We start from the raw sequence: 23,958 nt of genomic DNA, 5'->3' as shown, positions 1-23,958 counted from the left end.
AAGCGGACACAACTGCGTTAGTGGGCTCAGGCCCTTAGTGAGAAACTGGTTTACCATGATGCATCCCTCCCGAATAGTTTTGGGTCTGAAAGTTTCCTGCTTTAGAACATCACCATCTAGTGGTTTCGCTTTGTAATGCAAGTAGCGATGGCATAATTCAGTATTACAGGGAAACTATGACTGGTTCTCATATTTTCTTACCTTATAGGAATGTGTATTTTTTCGGTTTTCTTGCAAGCCAGTAAAATGTATTAGTAAAGTAGCTCATAAATGCTTTGTATGTCGGGTACCAAGTGGTTATACGGTGATGTTTTGAAGCTTAAAGGGAACCTGAAGTGAGTAAAATTATTTAAAATAAACACATGACGTAGCTGCAAAAGTTCCTCTCAGAACCTCAACATTTTTTCTTACACTGACCCTTTCACGTTCTGACAATATTTTGTCAGAACTGAAATATACCAGTTGCTGACAGGTATATATCAGCAGCCGTCGGTTACAACTGAATGAGCAAGGTAATGTCCATGTTTCCCTATGGCTCAAGTGGGTGATATTACAGTTTAACAGTGTGCTGACCAGGAAGCTTTTATGGGGTAATGGCAATTTTCAAAATGGAGGACGGAGAAATCCATTGATCACAGTGGACAAATAAGATGTAGGAGAGGAAAAAGAGATTGAGGATAGACTACACGGGAGGGAAGTATGACCGGTGTATGCTTATTTTGACTTTTTATTTTCAGTTCAGGTTCTCTTTAACACGGCTCTGTTTTCAAGCTGCATCCTACTGAAGCTGTGTCCAGTTTGGAAATAACTGAAAGGCTCCACTCACACTTATACTCACCAAAGCCCCCCCCCCCCCCCCCCCCAGGATGGCAACCATCAGAAGTCATGTGACCATGATTTGCATAGACTGAAAGGCCAAGTTTTATTATATGTATTTATGAGAGCATTGTTTATATGAATATGCACAAAAGTGCTTTTGCTAAATAAAAATAAAACGATTACAGCACCAATTCACTGCAATCTCCAGCAGCTGCCCACCTCCCAGCCAGTTTGAGGGCCATGTTAGGCTGTCATGGCATGTTCACAACTTCACGCTGCAAAATGCAGAGTAGTAGAGATAGTGTGACCGTTGGCGGTGCATAGCAATAAAATGCATGGCCACCGTTGCTGTCAACAGGTGAGTATAGCTTCTCCTGATGGAGCTATCACACTTCACTAGGAACTTTAACCAAAGATTGAATTTAATTCCAAACTGTAGCTGATACCCCCTTTTCCAGGAGAAATATTTACCTTTTCTCGACTAGATCATCAGGAGGGGGTCTGTATGGCTGACATTGTGGTGAAACCCTTCCTACAGTGTGATGTCATGGTCAAGGTCCTTACAGTTTGCGGTCTGTGAAACTTGTTGCATTGTGGGAAATGACGGCTTTTGACAACTGCCAAGCAAGCAGTATCTCCCTCTGTGCATGGAACTCTCAGTAACAAACATTCCGTACAGATCACCTGGCAGAACTAAAGATGTCACCACCAGTGATACATTTCACAATGTAAATCAGGGAGAGGAAAGATTTTACAATGGGCAAACACTGACTAAATAATCTATAAGTGAATATTGTAAAAAAAATCAGCAATTTTATTAATTGTTGTTTTCACTACAGTTCTTCTTTAAACACTATATCCCCGAAAGGCCTCAATGAGGGTTTTAATTATGCTTCTTTCCTTTAATTTGGATTTAAAGCCAAAGACTTATTAGCACCCCCTGGTATATAATATTTATTGGGACAGTGAGAAAGGAAAACAGAAGCTGCTGGCACTGCAAAGGTCACTCCACATCCAGGAAAGGGGAGGAGGGGGAAGAGGGAGCACTGCGCAGCCCCAGACGGAGGTGTAAACAAAGTGTGTCTTCAGCGTGCTCAGGCCCAAGTTACAACATGACTGGAAGGAGGAGAGAAAAGCGCCGGCACTTGCTGTCATACACTTTATTGAGACAGTGATAAAATTCATGCAGGAAATTCTTCCAGACAAAAAACGGAATAACACATACCGTGGGTTGATGCAACAGGTGCGGTGGGTGCGGTGGGTGGGGTGCCTCCACCCACCGCACCCACCGCACCTGTTGCATCAACCCACGGTATGTGTTATTCCGTTTTTTGTCTGGAAGAATTTCCTGCATGGATTTTATCACTGTCTCAATAAAGTGTATGACAGCAAGTGCCGGCGCTTTTCTCTCCTCCTTCCAGTCATATATAATATTTATCCTGCAGTTGAGCCTCAGCCCCTCCCTGGATTGGTCCATCTCCCTTACAAAGCTCCTGCTTACTCCTGCCAGTTCTGCTCTGTCTTCCAGAGGGCACTTGTGTGATCACTTGTTATCATATTAAAGGTCCTCCCGCCATTCCCAGTTCTATCAGCCTTGTGCAGTCCCTGGCAGCTGCCATCAGTCAGCAGAGGCAGCAGAGCACCACTATGACAGAGGTTATTGGCTGACATTTTACCACTCTGAGTAAGGCAGTCTACAAAGGTTCAGTACAGTGATGCTGAAACCTCCATAGAGTCCTCAGATTCTTCAGTCAGAGGCCATGGAACTCTGCTATATTCTGAGAGGGAGTTTTACACCAGTGTTTGACATTACTGCACCACATACATCAAATAAAGGCACCAGGAAAAAAGGGTACAGGGAATAGTCGAAATTTGAAGATATTTTCTATAACAATTTTTTTAATAGTTTCTTTATCTTTATCTTAGTTAGAATAATAACCACATTAAAATAATATTATTAAAAAGGGCAAAATATCATCAATGAAAACAAAATATATCTAGAGTCATAATGAGCATAGTGATACATTGGTAAATATTACCAATATTTTACTACAACTAAACCCAATTCTTCTCTGACTCAAAAACCGCCCCGGTGGTGCCTAACCCTAAGGCCCCCACGGTGGTGCCTAACCCTAAGACCCCCCCCCCCCGGTGGTGCTTTACCCCAAGACCCCCTCTGGTGGTACCTAACCCTAAGACCCCCTCTGGTAGTGCCTAACCCTAAGATCTCCTCTATTGGTGCCTAACCCTAAGACCCCCCCCCCCTCCCCCGTGGTGCCTAACCCTTAAAAAAAGTTAATACAAAAAGCGATACATTTTAAAGTTAATACGTTTTAAAATGATGATTTCCGAAATAATTGTCAAAACAAGATTCAAAGCAATATTTTTCAAAACACTAATTCTAACAAAAAATTTCAGTTGGACAGGCCCGGTGCCATTTATCGGGCGCCCAAATTTCTTCTTTACTGCCCAATAGCTGATATTTTGCATTAGCGCCTATGTGGTGCCCAAATAGTGCATTAGCCCCAGCCACCCAAATGTCCTGATTCCCACTGTATCATGTACCTGTTTATCAATAGATGGTGTTGGCCAAGTACACTATACTATTAGTAACCTCAATTCATGTATCCCTCAACACATACCGTATGTATTTGTTAGGAGTGCTCAATAATTGTGTATTAATGCTTTTTAAGCATTCCTTGATTCTTAACTAACTTTAAATGTCTATTCAGGTTTGGTTATATACGATTTATCAGTTTTTTTTTAATGTTAGAACTTTGGATATCTGTGACATAAGCATGTACCCGCTGAGCCCAAATAAAATACTGTATGGAGTCCATGTATCATGTGTTGAGAACCTTGTGTCACAGCAAGGGCTGTGAGAGGTCGGTAAGCACTGAGCGCACACAGGTAGCTCTCAAATTAAAAGGTTTATTAAGCTACAAGGAAAACAAAAGTCTGCTTTCTTAAAACAGAAACTATTTGCGATAATTCAGGTAGGAGTGAGCTTGAGCTGTTTCCCACGATGCATCACTGCTGAATATATGCAAATTAACCATTGTCATACTTAGCAGCTAAACACACCTCCAGATCCGCTGGAATGCAATGATGTGTCAGCTTGTAAATCGCGCCATAATAATCCAACATGCATACAGACTGTTTAGATTGGTTGATCCTCATCAGTGCATGGCATGGATTAATTTGGCTCTATGGAGTAGGACTTGAAACACCCAGAGGTACAGACTAACCAGCAAGCTCATGGTGAGCTACAAGGTGACTGTAACACAGCAAGATGGACAATATACAGCTTCCAGAAAATATATTCGAAGGAGTGAGAGGAATCTAAACTTTGCAATCTAACTAAGTCCACAGTACCTTCAACGGCAACAAAATCCCATGTACTTCAGCAGGGAAGTCCTGATATTAATGTGAGGCAGTCCAGTCCAAGACACAGGGCAACTAAATGACAGAGTCTTCCAGAGCTGTATGAAGCAGAGGTGAAGTTGTTCCATACAATGCCATCCAGGGTCAGAAATTACCCTCCAACTGAATCAGGAAAAGTCCTCCAATAACAGCCTCCTGCTGCTCCCCTGCTTCTCCTGACCGGGCAGGGCCCATACGGGACGACTTACCATCTACATAAATAAAACTGTGACACCCAATTGGAGTTTAAAGGCCACAGCTTTAATACAGATATTAGGTAAACACTATAACACAACGTTAGCATTGACATGCATTAAACAATAGGAAGAAAGCCGTGTAAACCGCGCTCAGACAGGTCCCGTGACAATGCTTTTCTCTTCGATAAACCTTTATGCCACTGGACCTCGCCTAGTGACGACATTTATGCCACTGGACCTCGCCTAGTGACGACATTTATGCCACTGGACCTCGCCTAGTGACGACATGGATAACACATTTATGCCACTGGACCTCGCCTAGTGACGACATGGATAAACCTTTATGCCACTGGACCTCGCCAGTGACGACATGGTGCCATTAGCTAATTGATGACCCGCCCTAAAGCCATCAACCTAATGACCCACAAACCATTGTGCTTCTTATTTCGATGTAGCAGAAGCCGGCATTGTCACGGACCCGCCACGGCATTCGTGCTTGCAACCTCAAGGACGAATGCCCGCCCTCAGACCAAGCGCGGCTTCCAGGGCTTCCTTCAAGCCAAACAGGAAGATATCGTTTCCCAGGCCGCTTAAGTGCACCCCATCTTCCAGGAAATGCCCCTCCCGGCTCTCTAATAATTTGTGGTGAACGGCTATGCCCCCCTTTTTGCCATGAATTTTGTAATGGCTTTGTTGATTCTTAGCCTGGAACGGTCCAGGACTCTGTCTGGGACGGGTGGGCGCCATTTAGATCTAGGGATCATTACGGATCATATAATGGCCACCCGGGGAAGAGTGTTGCAAATGAGCTTCAGTAATTCCTTTATTTCCAGCATCAGTAGATGCAATGGTTTGGTCCCTATGTAGTTTCCTCCTATGTGTACTATGGCGACGTCTGGCTTTACCTTTACTCCCGCAAGCTGTGCGAGCTTTCTGCCCAGTTTCTCCGCCGTTGACCCCGGGAACCCCAGCCAATGTGCCTCCAGATCCTCTCTTACCTGCCCCAGAGACTGACCCATTACTAGTAGCCTCGCCTGGCGTTCCGCCCGCACTATAAATGAGTGCCCCATGATCCAGACCCTGCACCTTCGCTAACCTGAGACAGAGGCAAAGCAACAGACATGTGTTACTTACCCAGGGACTGGTATACAACCAAACAAGCATGCATTCGCACTAACGCTAAGGTAACTGATTAGTAATTATTATTATTAATTTTTTTTTTTTTTTTTTTACAAATATACACTATATATATATATATATATATATACACGAATACATACATACACATATGCATATACACACATATTTACACATATATATACACATACATACACACACATATATACACACATATACATACCTACACGTACACACGTATATACATATACACCCGCAGCTAGTGTTCTGCCGAGTGCTGGGGGCTGTTGTCGCCCTGCATCTTCTACTGAACGACATTAGTTCCATCTCCGTACCCCTCTACTTGCGGCTAATGCTCCGCCAAGCGCCGGAGTATGTTTGTCCAGTGGGCATCGAAGCCTCCGTCCTATTACCCTTTTCCTGGGGCTAGTGCTCCGCCAGGTTCGGCTGCGTATAGAACGTCACAAACTTGCGATGTGCCGTGGCCCTAGCCCTTTTCCTGCAGCTAGCGCTCTGCCAGGTGTAGGCGGACATATTGCGGCAAACCGAATTTGTGACGCGACGCAGCCCCAACCCACATTTTCCTGCAGCTACCGCTCTGCCAGGTGTGGGTGGATGTAAGTTTGGATTTCTTACGGATATATGGTTCAATGCATGTAACCGACTATACCGGCCCTCCGTGTAACGTTTAAATGACCCTTAGTCAGTAAATCCTTAATATGCGTAAAGTAATATCCCCTTTACATAGAGGGGTTGTTGTAATTGTGCACGTTGATGCAACGGTCATTTTTGTAGCGTATAACACGCTTATATTGTACTAAGACATTACCGTAAGCACGGTGCCCAGTTTTGTTTTGAATATTAAGAATTCTAAATAAGGTGGGCCATCATGGCTCCATTGCATTAGTTTCTGAAATATTTGCTGAGGGAAAGTCACTGATCAATATGGGAGGGGGGAAGGGGGGGGCTTACCAAGATCCCAAAATCAGTGATTAATGTTTATACTGTGTTCCGTATAGTCTGGGTATATAATGTAGCAAAATATAATGTAATACTGGGTGTATACAAGACATCTATTCTATGATGCAATCCTTATTGCATCTATTTCTGGCAATCCTATATAATCTATACCCTGCAATGACCAGCAGGTATACTGGATGTACCATACGATGCAGTCTCTTATGGGTAACTCTGCTCATTTTAAGTGTAGGTTTAACTACATGCTGGAGAGTGCTTTACTAGGACCGTACCACGGAGGTATGTTAGGTAAACTTTACACACGTGTGCATACACACCTACAGTACACACACGTATAAACCTACATATGTGGACAGACACCCACATAAGCCTCTATACATTTAACTAAATTCACAATTTTTATTTTTATTTATCTATTTATTTATTAATATATATGCCTGCCCCTATATATATATACCTACCCATATACATCCACACACATACGCCACATACGTATACCCCTACATATACCTCCACACTGCGCAATCCGCTGGTGCATCACAAATACAACTAACAAGCAAGTACTGAGTAAATATCTACCCCCACGCACACACCATATGTGTGTGTGTGTGAGTACATACCCACCCCACTATACCTGCATGCCTTATATTATTATATATTACTACCAACATCCATCATCTGTTATTAATGATTATACTGTATTTAACGTATAATCCGAGTATATAACGTGGCAATATATAATGTAGTAAGGATTGTATACAAGACGTATATTCTATGATGCGATCCTCATTGCATTTGTTAACAAACCTACATATTGTATACCATGCAATATTCAGCGGTTATACCATATGATGCAGTATCCTTAGGGGTAATTCTGCTCCTCCTAAGTGTAAGTTTACCTGCATGCTGAAGAATGACTGAACCCCCCTGCCTTACAAGGGCTGTAACACAAAAGTATAGCAATTACACTTTGTACAGAACATATAAGGTACCCTACAATACCACCTAGTTCGTAAGTAAGGTATGCCCAGTGTAAAATACACACGCACGTGTATATATATATATATATATATATATATATATATATATATATATATATATATATATATATATATATATATATATATATATATATATATATATATATATATACATACATACCCCTATACATACATACATATAGACACACATACATACATACACACATACATATATATTCATACGAACACATCTACTTTAACACCCACACCATATACGAATAGATACATATCTATACACACATACCTGTATACAAACATATACAACATCTACTGTATATCTATACACACTTTTTTTTTTTTTTTTTTTTTAAACGCATACATATACGTATCATATATACATACATATACACATCCATGCGCATACGTCTACACAAACGCACCCGTATGTGTACACTTAAGCATACATACATCAGCACTGCGTAATCTGTTGCGCTTTATAAATGCCGTACATAAGTAATAAATAAGTATCTACATCCATACCCCACACATGTACATATATACATGCATGCATATGTACCCACGTACACATGCATATGCACCCTGGAACGTGCATACACATACGTTATCCTAGCGCATGTGGGAACACAATAGCAATAGCAAGTTTAACAGCTCCTCTCATTCCTGCACAGCTCCCTTTGGCAGGACTACCCTTCTGTGTACAGGCTCTATGCAGATAGCTTATATCACTGCTGAGGAGAAACTTAAAGCAGCAGTTTTATGTCTTCGGCTAATTTTAATACAAGCTACTACTTATCAAAGGTAATCTCACTCCAAGTATCATAATATCTGTCAGATCTTTTCCCCACTGAGTTAAATTATCCTAGTCAGTTTTATCTGGCAGCCTGCTTCAGGGTCAGACTAGAATCTAGTCAGCTTTGTTCTCTGGGGTGACAGACTTTACCCTTCCAGCTATAGAAGTAAGTGGTCATTGCTCCAGGACAATATAGTCTGCTGTGAGTTTGCTTGGCTTTGATCAAAGGGATGTGCTAATTCTCTTCACTGAGTCCCACCTAAACAGCATTGGTCCCTGATTTGCTCTCCCATTGTGATATCAGCATTGTGGGCCCATTACTTGAAACCATTGTGTAGGAGTTGACCAAATGTGAAATACCGATTTCGTACTGAAAGCTATTGGAAATCTGTTTCTAGTGTGAACCACATCAGATGGATCTCTGTCTGACAGGCATCGATCTGACAGAAATCTATCTGACGGTCTATCCGTGGGTCTGTAGCATTATGCTAAGATGCATTTGAAAGGAAATAAATTGCAGCAACTCCGTCTAAACATTCATATACTTTGGATAGCTGCGGAACCACTGACTCCCACATGGTCAGCCACCTATTTTCTACACAAATTAGGCAAATATTTTTGATTGGCGGTGAGTTGCAGCAGCAGCAATCCCTGCTGCTATCCGAAGCTTAAGGCCAGTGTGATTAAATATGAAAATTGCCGAGTAATAAAAAATCCTACTTTGTAAGATCTCCCCCTTCACTGTTACAGTCTGTTCAACTGTAGGAATGTTACTTATACCATACTTTGTACTAGGCCTATTTGTCCCCTGACAGGAAGGGAGGGGGAGGGGGCCGCAGACCCCACCCTGTGCTACAAAGGATTTCTGACACTGCTATAGGAAGGAACTGATCGCAATCATTTTAGCAGTTCAGTATGAATGGGGCCTAAACCTTTGTATGCCTGGCAACTTGCTGCCATGTAATATTTTTTGTACTACCGATAAGGTGGCCGTACACTATAACAGTATTTTGTTCAATTAAACACTTCATTAATCAATAACATCTGATAGATCGTAAACTGCATTGGGTTTATGTATAGATCGCAATTGCTATCACACGTAAAAGGAGAGGCAGACTGTAAATCGCCACATATTCCATAGCGATTCGCAGAGTAAATATCCAATATATTAATGCTGCAAAGGAATAGTGTGAAACTTACCTAACCTGCATATAGGTCATCCTGATTTCTTAAATATTCTAAAGGAATAGCTAACGACTCACTTACCTATATTTATGAGCCTTGGCATCTTATAAACCTCTGTAAGCTAGTTCAGCCCTGCCTCTCTGCTGTACTGGAAGCTTCTGCCTTTCCCTTAATCTGACTGACTGCTTTAATGACATTGTGAAGTGATGTATTTGAAGTGAAGAAGTAATTCATTAGCCAGCAATTGGGATCATTCAGCTTTACAACTCTTTTGGATACTAAATAAATGTTAACCATTGTTCTGTATAACTGCCTCTTCCCCCTAACATGTGGCTTTGTTCAACCAGCACGGGCCTATGGCTACTCCTCCCCCCTTTGTACTCCAACAACCTCAGCTTTATTCTTCAAGGAGTGACATTGTACAGGGTAAAAGGCTAGCTGAATACAGTAGGATCTCCTTGTAGTAACTCTGGGATGGGAACTGGCATATAGAAAACTAGGTCCTCAGGGCCTGACCATGTGGCCGGAGGGAATACACCATGAATGGATGATTCTGCAGCAGGCTTTTTCCCTAGGGCTTAGTTGGCTAGGTCCCTTGAGGTTTAATACAAAGAGATTCTACTGTCCTGAGAAAATAACAAACACTTACCATGCCTTTGATCCTGCGAGAGGAGTGTGTCCTGTATCCTAGGAGAGTTCGCTGTATCCTTTTTGTGCAAAGAGAGAGAACTTTCCCTGCTCATGCCTTATATCTGCCTGGGGGGGATACCTCAGGCACTCCTCCTTTAATTCGCCTGGAGCCCAATTGTGTCTGGTCAGTCTGTCCCAGGTCCCGCCCAGTCATGCCCTTCTCGTTCCAGCTCTGCTTGACCTCTCAGGTTACTTTCCCTATGTAGTCAGAAGGGCACCGCAGCTTACTGCTTCTTACAACGTTCTCTGGTCAATCCGACTCTTCTGTTCATACATGTTCTTCCTCCCTCTCCGCAGGGTAGTCAGAACGGCGACTCTTCTGTTCATACGCGTTCTTCCTCACTCTCCGCAAGGTGGTCAGAAGGGCGCCGAAGCTTGCCTCTCCTTACAATGTCCACCAGTAACTCAGAGACTTCTGTTCATATCCATTCTCACTCTCTCCGCAGTGTGGTCAGAAGAGCGACAAAGCTTGCCTCTCCTTACGACGACGTCCACCAGCAACTCACACTTCTGTTCACATGCATTCTCACTCTCTCCCTCCTCCAGCTGTGTTTCCAGAAGATTCACCCAACTTCAGGCAAGGGAAACCTCTGGAACTTTCTCAGGTGTGCTAGCCCGTAAGTTGCAATAGGAGCCTGTGGGAGGAGGGTAGGAGGAGCTGAGTGGGCTAGCTGTGTACACAACTATAAGAAAACAATGGGGGAAACTCTGGACCATCCTCTGGTAATCTGGCCCTGACTGCCAGATATTTCAAGTATCCTCTAGCATTTTCCAACTTCCTGCAAGCCATAATGTATAAAAGTCCCTCAGAGGTTGCACATGTTGCAGATATCCTCACACATCACCCTCCTGGGGGTAAAGGTCCTCTGGGTGCACCCTCGACAGGGTCAGACAGAGGGTCCGGTTACAACGTAATTAGCAGTCTCTTGACTTGACAGTCCATCTTTGTTCAAACAAATGCAGCATAAAACTTATTAACTCACCCTTCCGTTTTCCTTCTGGAACGAGTCCCCTGCAATGGCTGGAGAGAGATAGTAGCTCTAATGGTACATACACAGGGGTTACAACTGTCGCCGCAACCACATGGCATGCGCGTGTTGTGGCGACAGGTCCCCCGTGTGTACAACGCGCGCCACGAACCTTCGCTAGTAAGAGTTGTCGCCAGGCGATTGGCGCGGCCAGTTGCCGACAACAGCTGTCGTCGCTAGTCCACCACGCGTACGGTGTGTGTATGCGGACTAGCGACAGCAACCCATAGCCGGAGCACGAAGCTTCCGGCGGGGGGGAGGAACCTTCGGCGACAGCTTCCACCCCATCTCTGTTCCTCTGTGCGCCGTGTGTACGGCTGCTGCACAGAGGGACCTGGCGACGAGCTGTCGTGCACACGTCCACGGTGTGCCAGCTACAGCGGTCCCCCATGTGTACTTAGCTTAACTCTTCTCGCTGCATGTTGCTAAGTGCAAGATCCCACCGCTGCTCACTAGTACAGCTACATACACACGGGGGACCTTTGTGGCTGGTCGCTAGCGCACAGGGGACGCGCGTGCGATAGCTCCGCCCGTGCGACAGCCGTCTACACGTCTCTGCCAAAAGGTAGAGATGCGTCGGAAACTGTCGCCGAAGGTTCCTCCCTACCCCCCCCCCCCCCCCCCCCCCCGCCGGAAGCTCCATACATTGTGTATGGAGTTGTTGTCGCTAGTCCGCCGTGTTGCTGTCGCTAGTCCGCATACCCACGGCGGACTAGCGACAGCTGCGTCGAGGTTGTGGCAACAGCTGTTGCTGGCGATTGACCAAGTCAATCGCCGGGCGACAGCTCTTACTAGCAACGGTTCGTGGCGTGCGATTTGTACACACAGGGGACCTGTCGCCGCAACACGCGCGTGCCACGTGGTTGCGGCGACAGTTGTAACCCGTGTGTATGCAGCTTATGTCCACAGTACCTTCAGAGGCAACAAAATCCCATGTACTTCAGCAGGGAAGTCCTGATAATAATGTCATCAGTCCAGTCCAAGGCACCGGGCAACTAAATGACAGAGTCTTGCAGGGCTGTCAGAAGGAGAGGTGAAGTTGTTCCATCCAGGGTCAGAAATTACCCTCCAACTGAATCAGTCCAGTCCACTAAAACAATTTGGGAAAAGTCCTCCAATAACAGCCTCCTGCTGCTCCTCTGCTTATCCTTCCCGATGTGGTCAGAAGGGCGCCACAACAACCGCTTCCTACAGAGTCCACCAGCAACTCAGACACTTCCGTTCATATGCATTCTCACTCTCTCTCTCCTCCAGGACTGCAGTCCTTATATTCACCATGCTACACAAGATGTCTGTGGGTGGAGAATAGCAGGGACTGGCTGGGCCAGCTGTGTTTCCAGAAGATTCACCCAACTTCAGGCAATGGGAAACGTCTGGGACATTCTCAGGTGTGCTAGCCTGCAAGTTGCAATAGGAGCCTGTGGGAGGAGGGTAGGAGGAGCTGAGTGGACAAGCTGTGTACACAACTATAATAAAACAATGAGGGAAAACTCTGGACCCTTCTCTGGTAATCTGGCCCTGACTGACAGATAGCATTTTCCAACTTCCTGCAAGCCATAATGTTGCACATATCGTCACACCTTGGTTTTACATAACTGCTTGCAAAGTGCTCTGTAGTATAGAAGATGTAAGAGGAACGTGGTGACACTACTGTATACAATGACCAGACTGCTCAAGATAGGGACTGGAGGTTCACTTTTAACCTGAATTTCTACTTAAGTCGAAAAACCGTGCTACCTCTGTCCCCTGTGCCTCCTCTGTGCCCCACTGAGCCTTCAATGTCCCCTTCTAAGTCACTTGTGTCCCCCTGTGACTCCTCTGTGCCACCTCTTCCCTCTGTCTCCCCTTGCCTTCAGAGTTCCCCTATGTGTAACTTAATTTCCCCAGTGTCTCCTCTTTGCCACTTCTTCCCCTTGTGCCTCCAATGTCCCCCTACTTGTTCCCTTGTGCCCCCTCCTGACCTATTTGCCCTCTCTGTTTCTCCTCCTGTCTTTCAGTGACCCCTTCTCTTCCTCTTTCCATCCTCCTGTGCTTCTTCCTGACTCCCTGTGCCCCCTCTGTGCAGCTATGCACCCCCTTTTACCCTCCTCTGTGCCTCCTTCCATTATCCTGTGCTTCTTCCAGACTCCATGTGCCCCCTCTCTGCAGCTATGCACCCCCTTCTCCCCCCTCTGTGCCTCCTTCCATCCTCCTGTGCTTCTTCCTGACTCCCTGTGCCCCCTCTGTGCCGCTATGCACGTCCTTCTCTCCCCCTCTGTGCTTCTTCCTAAATCCCTGCGCCCCCTCTGTGCTGCTATGCACCCCCTTCTTTCCTCCTTCCATCCTCCTGTGCTTCTTCCCACTCTCTGTGCCGCTATGCACCCCCTTCTTTCCTCCTTCTATCCTCCTGTGCTTCGTCCGACTCCCTGTGCCCTCTCTGTGCCACTATGAACCCCCTTTTTACCCCCCTCTGTGCCTCCTTCCATCCTCCTGTGCCCTGTTGTCACCTCTGCCGATGTCCCACACCACCCATGCCAGTCCTGTAGGCTCTCCACTGTCCTAGTCCCATGGTGGAAGTGACGTTGTCAGTGTTCATAATGGGGGGGGGGGGGGGGGGTCAGCTGTAAGTCGAATGTTCGTAAACCGGGGACTACAGGTATAGGTAAAGAGTTTGTAATTAGTAAGCAGCCAAAGATTTCTCAGATCTCTTTTTGGGGGATAAAACCAGTAAAGCTACGTGAACTCATCCGAGGCGGCCAATAAACGGCAGTCTGTACCAAGAATCTAGTAAAAAGAAGATTTTATAATGGCTTCAGACTCTCTTTAATAACAAATAGTAATGAATCTTTAATCAGTAACAAATTATACCAGTTTGTCTTAGGGATTAGCTCATTAATAGCTATTGTATGGATAGGACTTTGTGGATTGATGAACCGATGGGATTGGTGGTATGCTGACGGTGTGAGACGTTATTATTGTTATAGATTATTGTTTTATAGCAGTCTTCATTTCTACATCTAGTGTGATTATCATTATGTGATGGTTTTGTGCTCCTCCTGTTGCGTCACCGGCTGTGATTTAAGTGGTTTTACGGATTCTTTGGGAGCTACTGAACAGTTGTAATCAGTAACTGAAAAAAGATTTGTTTCTTTTTCTTATTTAAGCCTTTCTCCGGAAACCATTTGCTTATTTAATGACCCACCGGGGACCTCGTGCCTCTAAAATGATTTCCTGCCGCCGCTCATAAAGACGTACAAATATGATAAATGGCATTGAATTGTATTAAAATTAGAATAAACGTGATAAAGAGTTTGCATTGTAAGTAGCATTTGTGAATGTAGATCGATAGGAACGATACACTTTGCTTTACAAATAAAGAATGTGACTAAATTTCATTCTTAAAGAGAACCTGTAACAAAAAAAAGTCCCCTCAGGGGTACTCACCTTGGTAGGGGGAAGCCTCGCGGTCCCAGTGAGGCTTCCCCCATCCCTGTAGCTGCAGGCAGTCCAGCACTGGCTCCCCCGAAGCGACCCGCAATCCTCGCTCGACAAGCCTAACAAGACTTGATATATTTACCTTCCCTGGCTCCAGCGGGGGCGCTGTTGAAGCACTCAGCACGGAGATTGGCGGAAATAGCAGATCTCTGTCGGATCCGTTCTACTGCGCAGGCGACTTGTGTCTGCGCAGTACAGCGGCCCGACAGCAATCGGCTATTTCCGCTTGTCTCTGAGCGGAGAGCCGATACTGCGCCTGCGTTGGAGTCTGAAAAGTAAATATTTACATCCCAGACGTTCCGGGAGCTTTTTCGCCGCCGCCGCGGTACACAGGATGACGGGGGAAGCCTAGATAGGATCCAGATGCTTCCTCCACCCGAGGTGAGTACCCCCTAGGGGAACTTTTTCTCATTACAGGTTTTCTTTAAAGTGAACCTGAACTGAGAAAAATTATTTGCAATAAGCACATGATGTACCTGCAAATGAACATTAAATACTTACCTCACCATCGGTTCCTCTAAGGGCCCTTTCACACTTAAAGGGGAACTTCAGCCTAAACAAACATACTATCATCAAGTTACATTAGTTATGTTAATTAGAATAGATAGGTAATATAATCTCTTACCCACCCTGTTTTAAAAGAACAGGCAAATGTTTGATTTCATGATGGCAGCCATCTTTTTGGTTGAAAGGAGGTGACAGGTAGCATGAGACACAGTTCCAACTGTCCTGTGTCCTGAGTACCCCTCCCAGCTTCACACACTAGGCTTCAAATGTGAACTCCCATAAGCCTTTGCTACTGTCTGAAAATGCCAAAGGCACTCTGTAAAGCTGTGGGTGAGGCTTGTTTAGTTTATAGGGAATTAGAGTATTAAAACAAATGTATTTGGCTTGAGGAATGCCCTATAAACTATATGAAAGGAACAAAATTATGCAATGAGTAAAAGTTTATCTCGGATCCGCTTTAAAGAGAACCCGAGGTGGGCAGATGGGGGGCAGAGGCATGTTCTCTTCCTCATGACATGCCTCTGTGTCCCCACACCGCTGCTCTCTCCTGGGGTGGACACAAGTATTGTGTATAATAAACAGAGGCGCCAAAAGAGTAAAATTGTACTAAAATTGTTAAAAATTGCTTGGAAGGTAGCGGTGGACTTAAAGCAGACACATAAACTTGTCAATTTCGAAATGACAAATATTTATTAGATACTCCACAAAGTGCTGCAATGCGTTTCAGAGGTATAATCCTGCTTCTTCAGACAAAAAAGGGAGGATATAACAGGAAATGGTCAGCGATGCACCAGGCACGTCTATCAGCAGGATTATACCTGTGAAACTTGTAATTCGAAATGGACAGCGTGGCCTCAATTCACGGAGCATTATCAAACGTTTATCAAACACTTTATCAAACGTTTGATAATTTACCTCATGGGTAAAATCTAATTTTGAATTCATTAAGGTGTTATATATTTGTTGAACGTTTTATCGGTAAAACATTCGATAAATATATAACACCTTAGTGAATTTAAAATGAGATTTTACCCCTGAGGTAAATTATCAAACGTTTGATAAAGTGTTTGATAAACATTTGATAATGCTCGGTGAATTGAGGCCAAAGTGTCTGCTTTAAGGAGGTAAGTCCACCGCTACCTTCCAAGCAATTTTTTTACATATTTAGTTCAATTTTACTCTTTGGGTGTCTCTGTTTATTATATACGAAATACAAACCCAGGTCTGCTGTGTTGGAGACAAAGCCCTTAACCAGCACACTAGCCAGCCATTAGGGTCACATTGTGGGGATTGACAGCCCTGCAGGAGGGCAAGAGGGGGGGGGGAGGGACCATGAGTAAGCAGTGTCAGATGGGTAAGATGAACACTTTGGACTTGTTCTTCTCTGGATGTTTAGCAGTCCACTGGGGCAAATCGCTAAATGTCATGGAGGGGGGCAGCTGCACACACGTTAGTTTCTTGCCTGATTCCTCTTTATAATGCCCCTGCGTGAGCTAATTTCCGTTATAAAATAAATTCAGTTGTTTGCAGTACCCTAACTAAAAAAATGTAAATAATAAATCATCCAATAAGAAATTATTTATTTAGCTTACCTATATAAAAAGAAAATATTTCTGCTGGTTTCCATCTTTACTGTTTTCTGTGACGAGAAACGCCAAAAGTGACATCACTACTCTTCTATTTTTATTGTTTTTACCAAGCTTATTTTACAGATTACTGTCCTGCCTACAGCAATCATCACCTAGATAACAGGCTTTACACCACTGTGTAAACTCTTCAAAGGGTGGCATGGATTCAATTACCTTCTGACCATAGTGTCCTTATCTTATCTGAAATGGGAAGTTTTTGTTATTTGCATTTTGAGATAAGCTTGGTACTGTAGCTTAAAAATAAATCCTGTTAGCACTGCACAGTTGGGCACGGTTCAGTAAAGGGACACACACCATTTAAAAAAATAAATAAAAAATTAGGGGACATATAGGGACCCATTTTAGGTGTGTATGTGTATATATATATATATATATATTAGTTGGGGCGCTAACTACTTTTAGGCAATTTTTTTTGGGGGGGGGATGGTACCGCTGGCCGTCTTTTTGCATTGCTATCTGTCCGATTTGATCAAAACTGCTATAAATCGATGCTGCAAATGATTCGATTGGCGGCAGGTCAGAAAGTGTGTCGCGAGCAGTGGTCAGTTTGAAATGTATTGAAAATCTGTGTGTAGTTTGTGTGGAGGTATTCAATCCGATAATAATCTAAGAGGGATCTTAGATTAGCTTTGCCTTTACTGTTGTCAATCGCTGCCTCTCCCCACCCCTCTGTCTTCCTTCACAGGGAGGGGCGGGAAGCGGTGGAGATCTGCAGGCAGATTGACGGCAGTAGAGGCAGAGCTACAGCTCAAAGCTCTGCCTCCTGGGGCAGCAACATCCACAACTTTGAAAGACGTGAATGTTTGCCCCAGGATTTGAGGGGTGTAAAGCGCTCGTTCTGCTGCGGGGATGTGGCGTTTTAGCTCTACCTAAATTGATTAAGATAAATAGAGGGTAAATAAAGATTTTACAAAAGATTCAGTATCTCTTTAAGAAGTCAAACTTTTGTTAGGTATCTAACAGTTTTGCCTTCTGCCATGCCTATTTTGATTAGCCAATTTTACCACTTCCATGCAGCATTAGAACCAGCAGATATTGCATACTAGGTACAGCTTGTGTAAGTAAGGGTGTGTACACTCATCCAATTTTTATTGGCCAATGGTACCACTACCATGTAGTACGAGCGCTTACCTGCACAATCTGTGCATAGTATTCAAAATCTTATGACCCTCGTAATACATGGAGGTGGTAAAATTGGCCAATTAAAACTACCGTATTTTTCGGACTATAAGACGCTCCTGACCATAAGACGCACCTAGGTTTAGCAGACAAAAACCAGAGGAAATGTGTGTGTGTGTGTGTGTATATATATGTATATATATATATATATATATATATATATATATATATATATATACACAGGGGAGGACTGGGAACTTTTGGCCTGGGGGGAAAACACAAACTAGAGGCCCGTTTTCACCGCAGCCCCAGCCCAAATGACATCACACACGTGCCCCACGTGCTATATGCTGGTAGTCACGTGGGAAATACAGCAATAACACTCGAGGGACAGCGTGACAGGTAAAGTATAAATGCACTGGCATCCGGGGCACATAATACATTTTGAGTTACAACGGTCGGGGTTTCTATCTCTTACACAAGTCCTGCAAGCAGCCCTTCTGGAGTCTAGGGACTGTCTGCAAGCAGCCCTTCTGGAGTCTAGGGACTGTCTGCAAGCAGCCCTTCTGGAGTCTAGGGACTGTCTGCAAGCAGCCCTTCTGGAGTCTAGGGACTGTCTGCAAGCAGCCCTTCTGGAGTCTAGGGACTGTCTGCAAGCAGCCCTTCTGGAGTCTAGGGACTGTCTGCAAGCAGCCCTTCTGGAGTCTAGGGACTGTCGAAAACTTTTCAACCTAGACAATATCTTATGTAGCTGTGCACATGCTGTGAACAATGGTGAGACCGGAAAGATTTTTTTCCCACGGACCCTGCAGGCAAGCCTCTGTGTATATTTACTAGCTTGCCCGCCCTGCAATTGCTCTGTAATTGGGCGTTTATTTCCCTCATTCAGCCTAGTGTTTCACATTGCCTTATACAAAAACCAGAATTCACCAGGCACAGTGCCAGCCCTAAATCATTCAATGAGAGGCAGCCTGAGGGGAAATCTCCCCCCTCCCCCCCTGGCCAGTCCTCCCCTGTATATATACTAAACCTGGTGCATCCATGGTGAGGGGCATCTTGTGGATTATGCCCCTTTTGTACCTCTTGTGTCTCCGTGTGTCCTCCTGTTTCCGCCTCTGTCCTTCTCTATGCCCCTGTGTGTCTCCCTTTTTTCCTCTGTGCCCCTGTGCGTCCCCGTGTCCCTTCTTTTTTTCCCGTGTCCTCCTCTATGCCCCTTTGTGTCCCCCATGTGTCCGCCTCTGTGCTTGTGTCCTCCTCTATGCCCCTATGTGTCGTGCGTCCTCCTCTGCATGGGCGCAGTACAGGGAGTCCCCGACATTGCGACGGGTTGCAGGTTTGTATCGGCAGGCGTTCACAAGTCAGGAACTCCCTGCATTTGGACTATAAGATGCAGACACACACACAGACACACAGACACACAGACACACAGACACACAGACACACACACACACACACACACACACACACACAGACACACACACACACACACACACACACACACACACACACACACACACACACACACACACACACACACACACACACACACACACACACACACACACACACACACACACACACACACACACACACACACACTACCTATACCACACACACACACACACAGACACACACACACACACACACACACGTCATAAAGTAAATGTGTTTACCAGGCTTTAAGCTGTATACAGTACTACTCTTGAACTTAGTAAACTTGTACTTGCAGATTATTTTGTATACCTCCAGGTGGCAGTGTTGCAGCATTTCATTTTTTAAAAATGCATCAATTCAGTTCCAACTACAGAAGTGTGGTGCAACTCCTTTGTTACTGTAGGAATTCTGTAGGCATAATGGTGCTTCTGCTGATAATGCTCTTGTCCTCACGGTGTGAGTGACCCACGTGACACAGTTTTGATCCTGAGAATGAATGCCGTGCACGTGAGGTCACGGCCCTGACAGAGAAGCATTGTGTGTCGCTATCCATGAAATATGCTGCCGGAGTGACAGAGGCATGCTGGGTAAAAGGTACCACTCACGTGTTCCCTGTGAAATCTAGGCCAGTATGATTAATGAATCCCTCGGCAGTGGCGCTGCCTCTGCAGAGTAAAGAATGATGCCAAGTCTCTTGTTAATTAGGATTATGCATCTTTTTGCAGGTATGGAATACGAGAGTTTGTAGTCATATCTCCAGCGGCTAATGATGCCGTCATCAGCGAATCCAAGTGTAATCTCCTCCTGAGCTCCGTGTCCATAGCTCTGGGAAACACAGGATGGTGAGTAAAGCTATCATATGGGAAGGGTTGTCCACAGCTAAACTGTAGCAACTTAAAGAGACTCTGAAGCGAGCAAAAATTGCTATTTTTACCTGGTAGTTCGCTTCAGTAGTCTTAGTAGATGTAAACCACTGCATCCCCGAGCCAAAACAAGGGGTTCATACCCCCCAAATCCCTGGGGCAAACATCTACGACTTTCTTGGTCGTGGATTTTGCTGCCCGGGGAGGCAGAGCTTTGAGCTGCAGCTCTGCCTCCTTGCGTGTCAATCTGCCTGCGGCTCTCCGCCTCTCCTCGCCCCTCTCTGTGAAGGAAGACTGAGAGGGGCGGTGAGAGGTGGCGATTGACATCAGTAGAGGCAGAACTACAGCAGAAAGCTCTGCCTCTTTTAGGAAGCGCTGCCCGGATTTCCCCCCGGGGATTTGGGGGGGGGGTCTAAAGCCCTCGTTTTGGCTCGTTTTGGTTCCAGGCATTTTCCATCTTTACTGTCTCTGACTGAAGCCAAATCTGATGTAATTTCCTCCCTTACTGTTTTTTTCCCCTAGAAACGACAATGTCCAATCTAGGTTGCTTTGTAAACACGTGAGCACCGCATAGATCATATTTCAGCAGCTTCTGCAAAGGGGTGAGGTGTATTTCCCTTCTCAGTTTCCTGTCACGCTGAACTGGCCTCAGCCAATCAGTAAGGAGCAGGAATGGGGGAAGGAAGATAACAAGTTTCCTCCACCCGACAATGTACCAGAATAGAGCCAAGCTGACTGTCAGAGCCTGTCATTTTTAACTTCTGTACCCTTTTATGTCTTTTTTCCATGAGCAGTTGAAGGTGGGGAATTCACCACCTGCCAAGTGCACCTATCCACCGGCTGGGCACTTGCTAGCTTTCAGCACAGGTGACGGACAGGCGGCTCATGCATCTAGATGCATCTGAGCATAGTAACGCCATCCTGGGTGAAGTATGACACGCATGTGATTGCAGCTGAATGGCGCTTGCAGTTAGCAGCAGAGTTTAAATGGTTTACAGAGGGAGCCTCAGACCTAAATCATAAAACCTAGCTGACCCTTCCACTCTCACTAAGCTGCTTCCATTGGCCAAATGTCACTGTATACTGCTGGTGCCAACTAAACCGTTATATTAAACACATTTTTTTATTTGCATTTGCTCTAAATGATGTATTAAAAAAATAAAACATTAAAATACATTCCATGCCAGTTCATAGCTCCTGATCTCCTCCTCTGCTACCTACAGCTGCCTGTTCACTATGTTTTCTTCAAATTATTTCCTATTTAACCAGTTCACCCCCAAGGGTTTTTACCCTAATGGACCAGAGCAATTTTCACCTGTCAGTGCTCCTCCCTTTTATTCCTATATTACTACTTATCACAAGGAAATGATCTATAATGATCTAATGGTTTTTTCGCCACCAATTAGGCTTTCTGTGGGAAGTACATTTTGCTACGAATTTTTTTTATTCTAAATGCATTTTCATTGGAAAAATACAAAAAAAATCGTTATTTCTGTTTTCAGCCATTATAGTTTTAAAATTAAACATTCTCCTGTGGATAAAACCAACACATTGTATTTGCCCAGTTGTCCCGGTTATTAAACCGTTTAAATTATGTCCCTATCACAATGTATGGCGACAATATAATATTTTGAAATATAGGTGTTATTTTTCTGTTTTGTTTTTTTTTTTGTTCTGGCCATAATTACAAGCCCCTATGTAATAAAGTAAGATTAATTTTCCCTCATACAATATAGATTAAAAAAGCTGAGTCCCTAAGGCAACTATTTATTTATTTATAGCTGATTTTTTTTTAAAGTGTTTTTTTTTGGGGGGAGGGGGGGGGGTGGAAATGTAATTTATTAATTTTATTAATATTGTGTGGATATAATGTATTTGCCTGTATGTGCAATATACTTTTTGGCCATAAGATGGCGCTAGTGAACACTCTCCCATTAGGAAGTGATCACTTTTGTTTTTTTTCTTTTTACATTTTAACAACTGTGACAGTTTCCTGTTTTGTGAATGGATGCGGCCGCTGTTCGCAGGGCCGGCCCTAGACTTTTTGCCGCCTGAGGAGGACAGAAGATCTGGCACTATGAGGTTTATGAAGTTACGTACACACGTGTGATAACCGTCACCTGAAACAGCTGATAACAACCATTTCAGCCAACGATCGCTGTATGTGCATGACAGTTCGCAATGCTTTTTACAAGCCCCACCTCTCTGTAGTTGCCGATCATCGTCCCTCTGCCCCTCTCCATAGCAACAGAACACATTGCTAGCCTCAAGACTAGAGATGTGTCTGAACAGCATCATTGTGCAAATTTTCGCCCGGAGGCTCGTTTCTTGATCCCCAACGGGTGACAATTCTCGCATGGGTGTACTTAGCTTTAGTCATCAATAAAGTGTTGGCGCATATATCAGCATGTGTGAGCAAAGTTCAATACAAATCACAGTCCATGCAAATGCAAGGCAGTGCTTAACCACTCTGATGAACTGGAGTAGCAGCAGTGCGCACCTGTGGTGCACGGCCTGACGACCGTTTCGAGGAGTGATTTCTGGCTTCTTGGAGGCTGGAGGTATTGCCTTGCATTTGCACTGACTGTCACTTGCATTGAACTATGCTCACACATGCTAATGTATGCACCAGCGCTTTATTGATGTCTAATAAACCTCATAGTGCCAGACTTCCCGTCCTCTCATTGTGTTTAAAACCATAAGTTTGCATACAACTTGTATTATTTATATATTGCAAATACAGTATAAATCTAATAATAAAGTGCCCTCAGTAAAATATAAGTTTTCATACAACTTTAAATATTCATAAACTAGCAAATTAGCGCCCGTTGGGCACTTGCATGTCCACAACTAGTCCTGAATGTGACTATGTGTGTGGGCGATGGTCCTCTTAAAGGGAAGATCCGGGGTGAATAAAAAAAAGTTCTACTTTCCTGGGGCTTCCTCCCGCCCCTGGCAGCCGTCCTGTGCCCTCGCCACATCTCCGCTGTCAGCCGGTGGCCCGGGGTCCCCTCCCATTGCAGACGCCGACTGGCATCTACTGCGCATGCCGGGCCCTTTGCAACCAGGCTTACGTCGCCTGGAGTGTTCTCCACAGTCGCAGAATGCACCAGACCACAAGGGTGCAATCGCGATCGGCGCTCGTGCAGGAGGGGATCCTGGGACACCGGAGCTGCGGCGAGGGCACAGGACGGCTGCCAGGGCCTGGAGGAAGCCGCAGGTATGTAGATCTTCCTTTATTCATCCTGGATCTTCCCTTTAAAGAGACTCCGTAACAAAAATTGCATCCTGTTTTTTATCATCCTACAAGTTCCAAAAGCTATTCTAATGTGTTCTGGCTTACTGCAGCACTTTGTACTATCACAGTCTCTGTAATAAATCAACTTACCTCTCTCTTGTCAGACTGTGTCTGGAAGGCTGCCAAGTTCTTCAGTGTTGTGGTTCTGCTATGAACTCCCCCTTCCAGGCCCCTCTCTGCACACTGCCTGTGTATTATTTAGATTAGAGCAGCTTCTCTCTTCTCTCTTATCTTTTACAAGCTGGATAAATCGTCCTCTGAGCTGGCTGGGCTTTCACATAGTGAGGAAATTCAGACAAAGGCAAAGCTGTTTGCAGGAAGAAAAGAGCAGCCTGAAACTTCAGTGCATGAGAACTGCAGGGGGAA

General features: G+C 44.7%; 1 protein-coding gene across 1 annotated transcript in view; it reads left to right on the top strand.

Moving 5' to 3' along the window:
• The window catches only part of RAB3GAP1 (RAB3 GTPase activating protein catalytic subunit 1), a 210,495-nt gene that overhangs the window by 20,655 nt on the left and 165,882 nt on the right, over positions 1-23,958 (top strand). Inside the window, exon 6 of the mRNA XM_068245930.1 lies at positions 20,157-20,273. Within this exon, the coding sequence (XP_068102031.1) occupies positions 20,157-20,273 (117 nt within the window). The remainder of the gene's footprint in view (positions 1-20,156; positions 20,274-23,958) is intronic.

The sequence above is a fragment of the Hyperolius riggenbachi genome, chromosome 7 (assembly GCF_040937935.1).
Source record: "Hyperolius riggenbachi isolate aHypRig1 chromosome 7, aHypRig1.pri, whole genome shotgun sequence".
Lineage (NCBI taxonomy): Eukaryota > Metazoa > Chordata > Amphibia > Anura > Hyperoliidae > Hyperolius > Hyperolius riggenbachi.
Note: the sequence above shows the minus strand (reverse complement) of the source record. Positions and strands in the feature narration are given on the sequence as shown.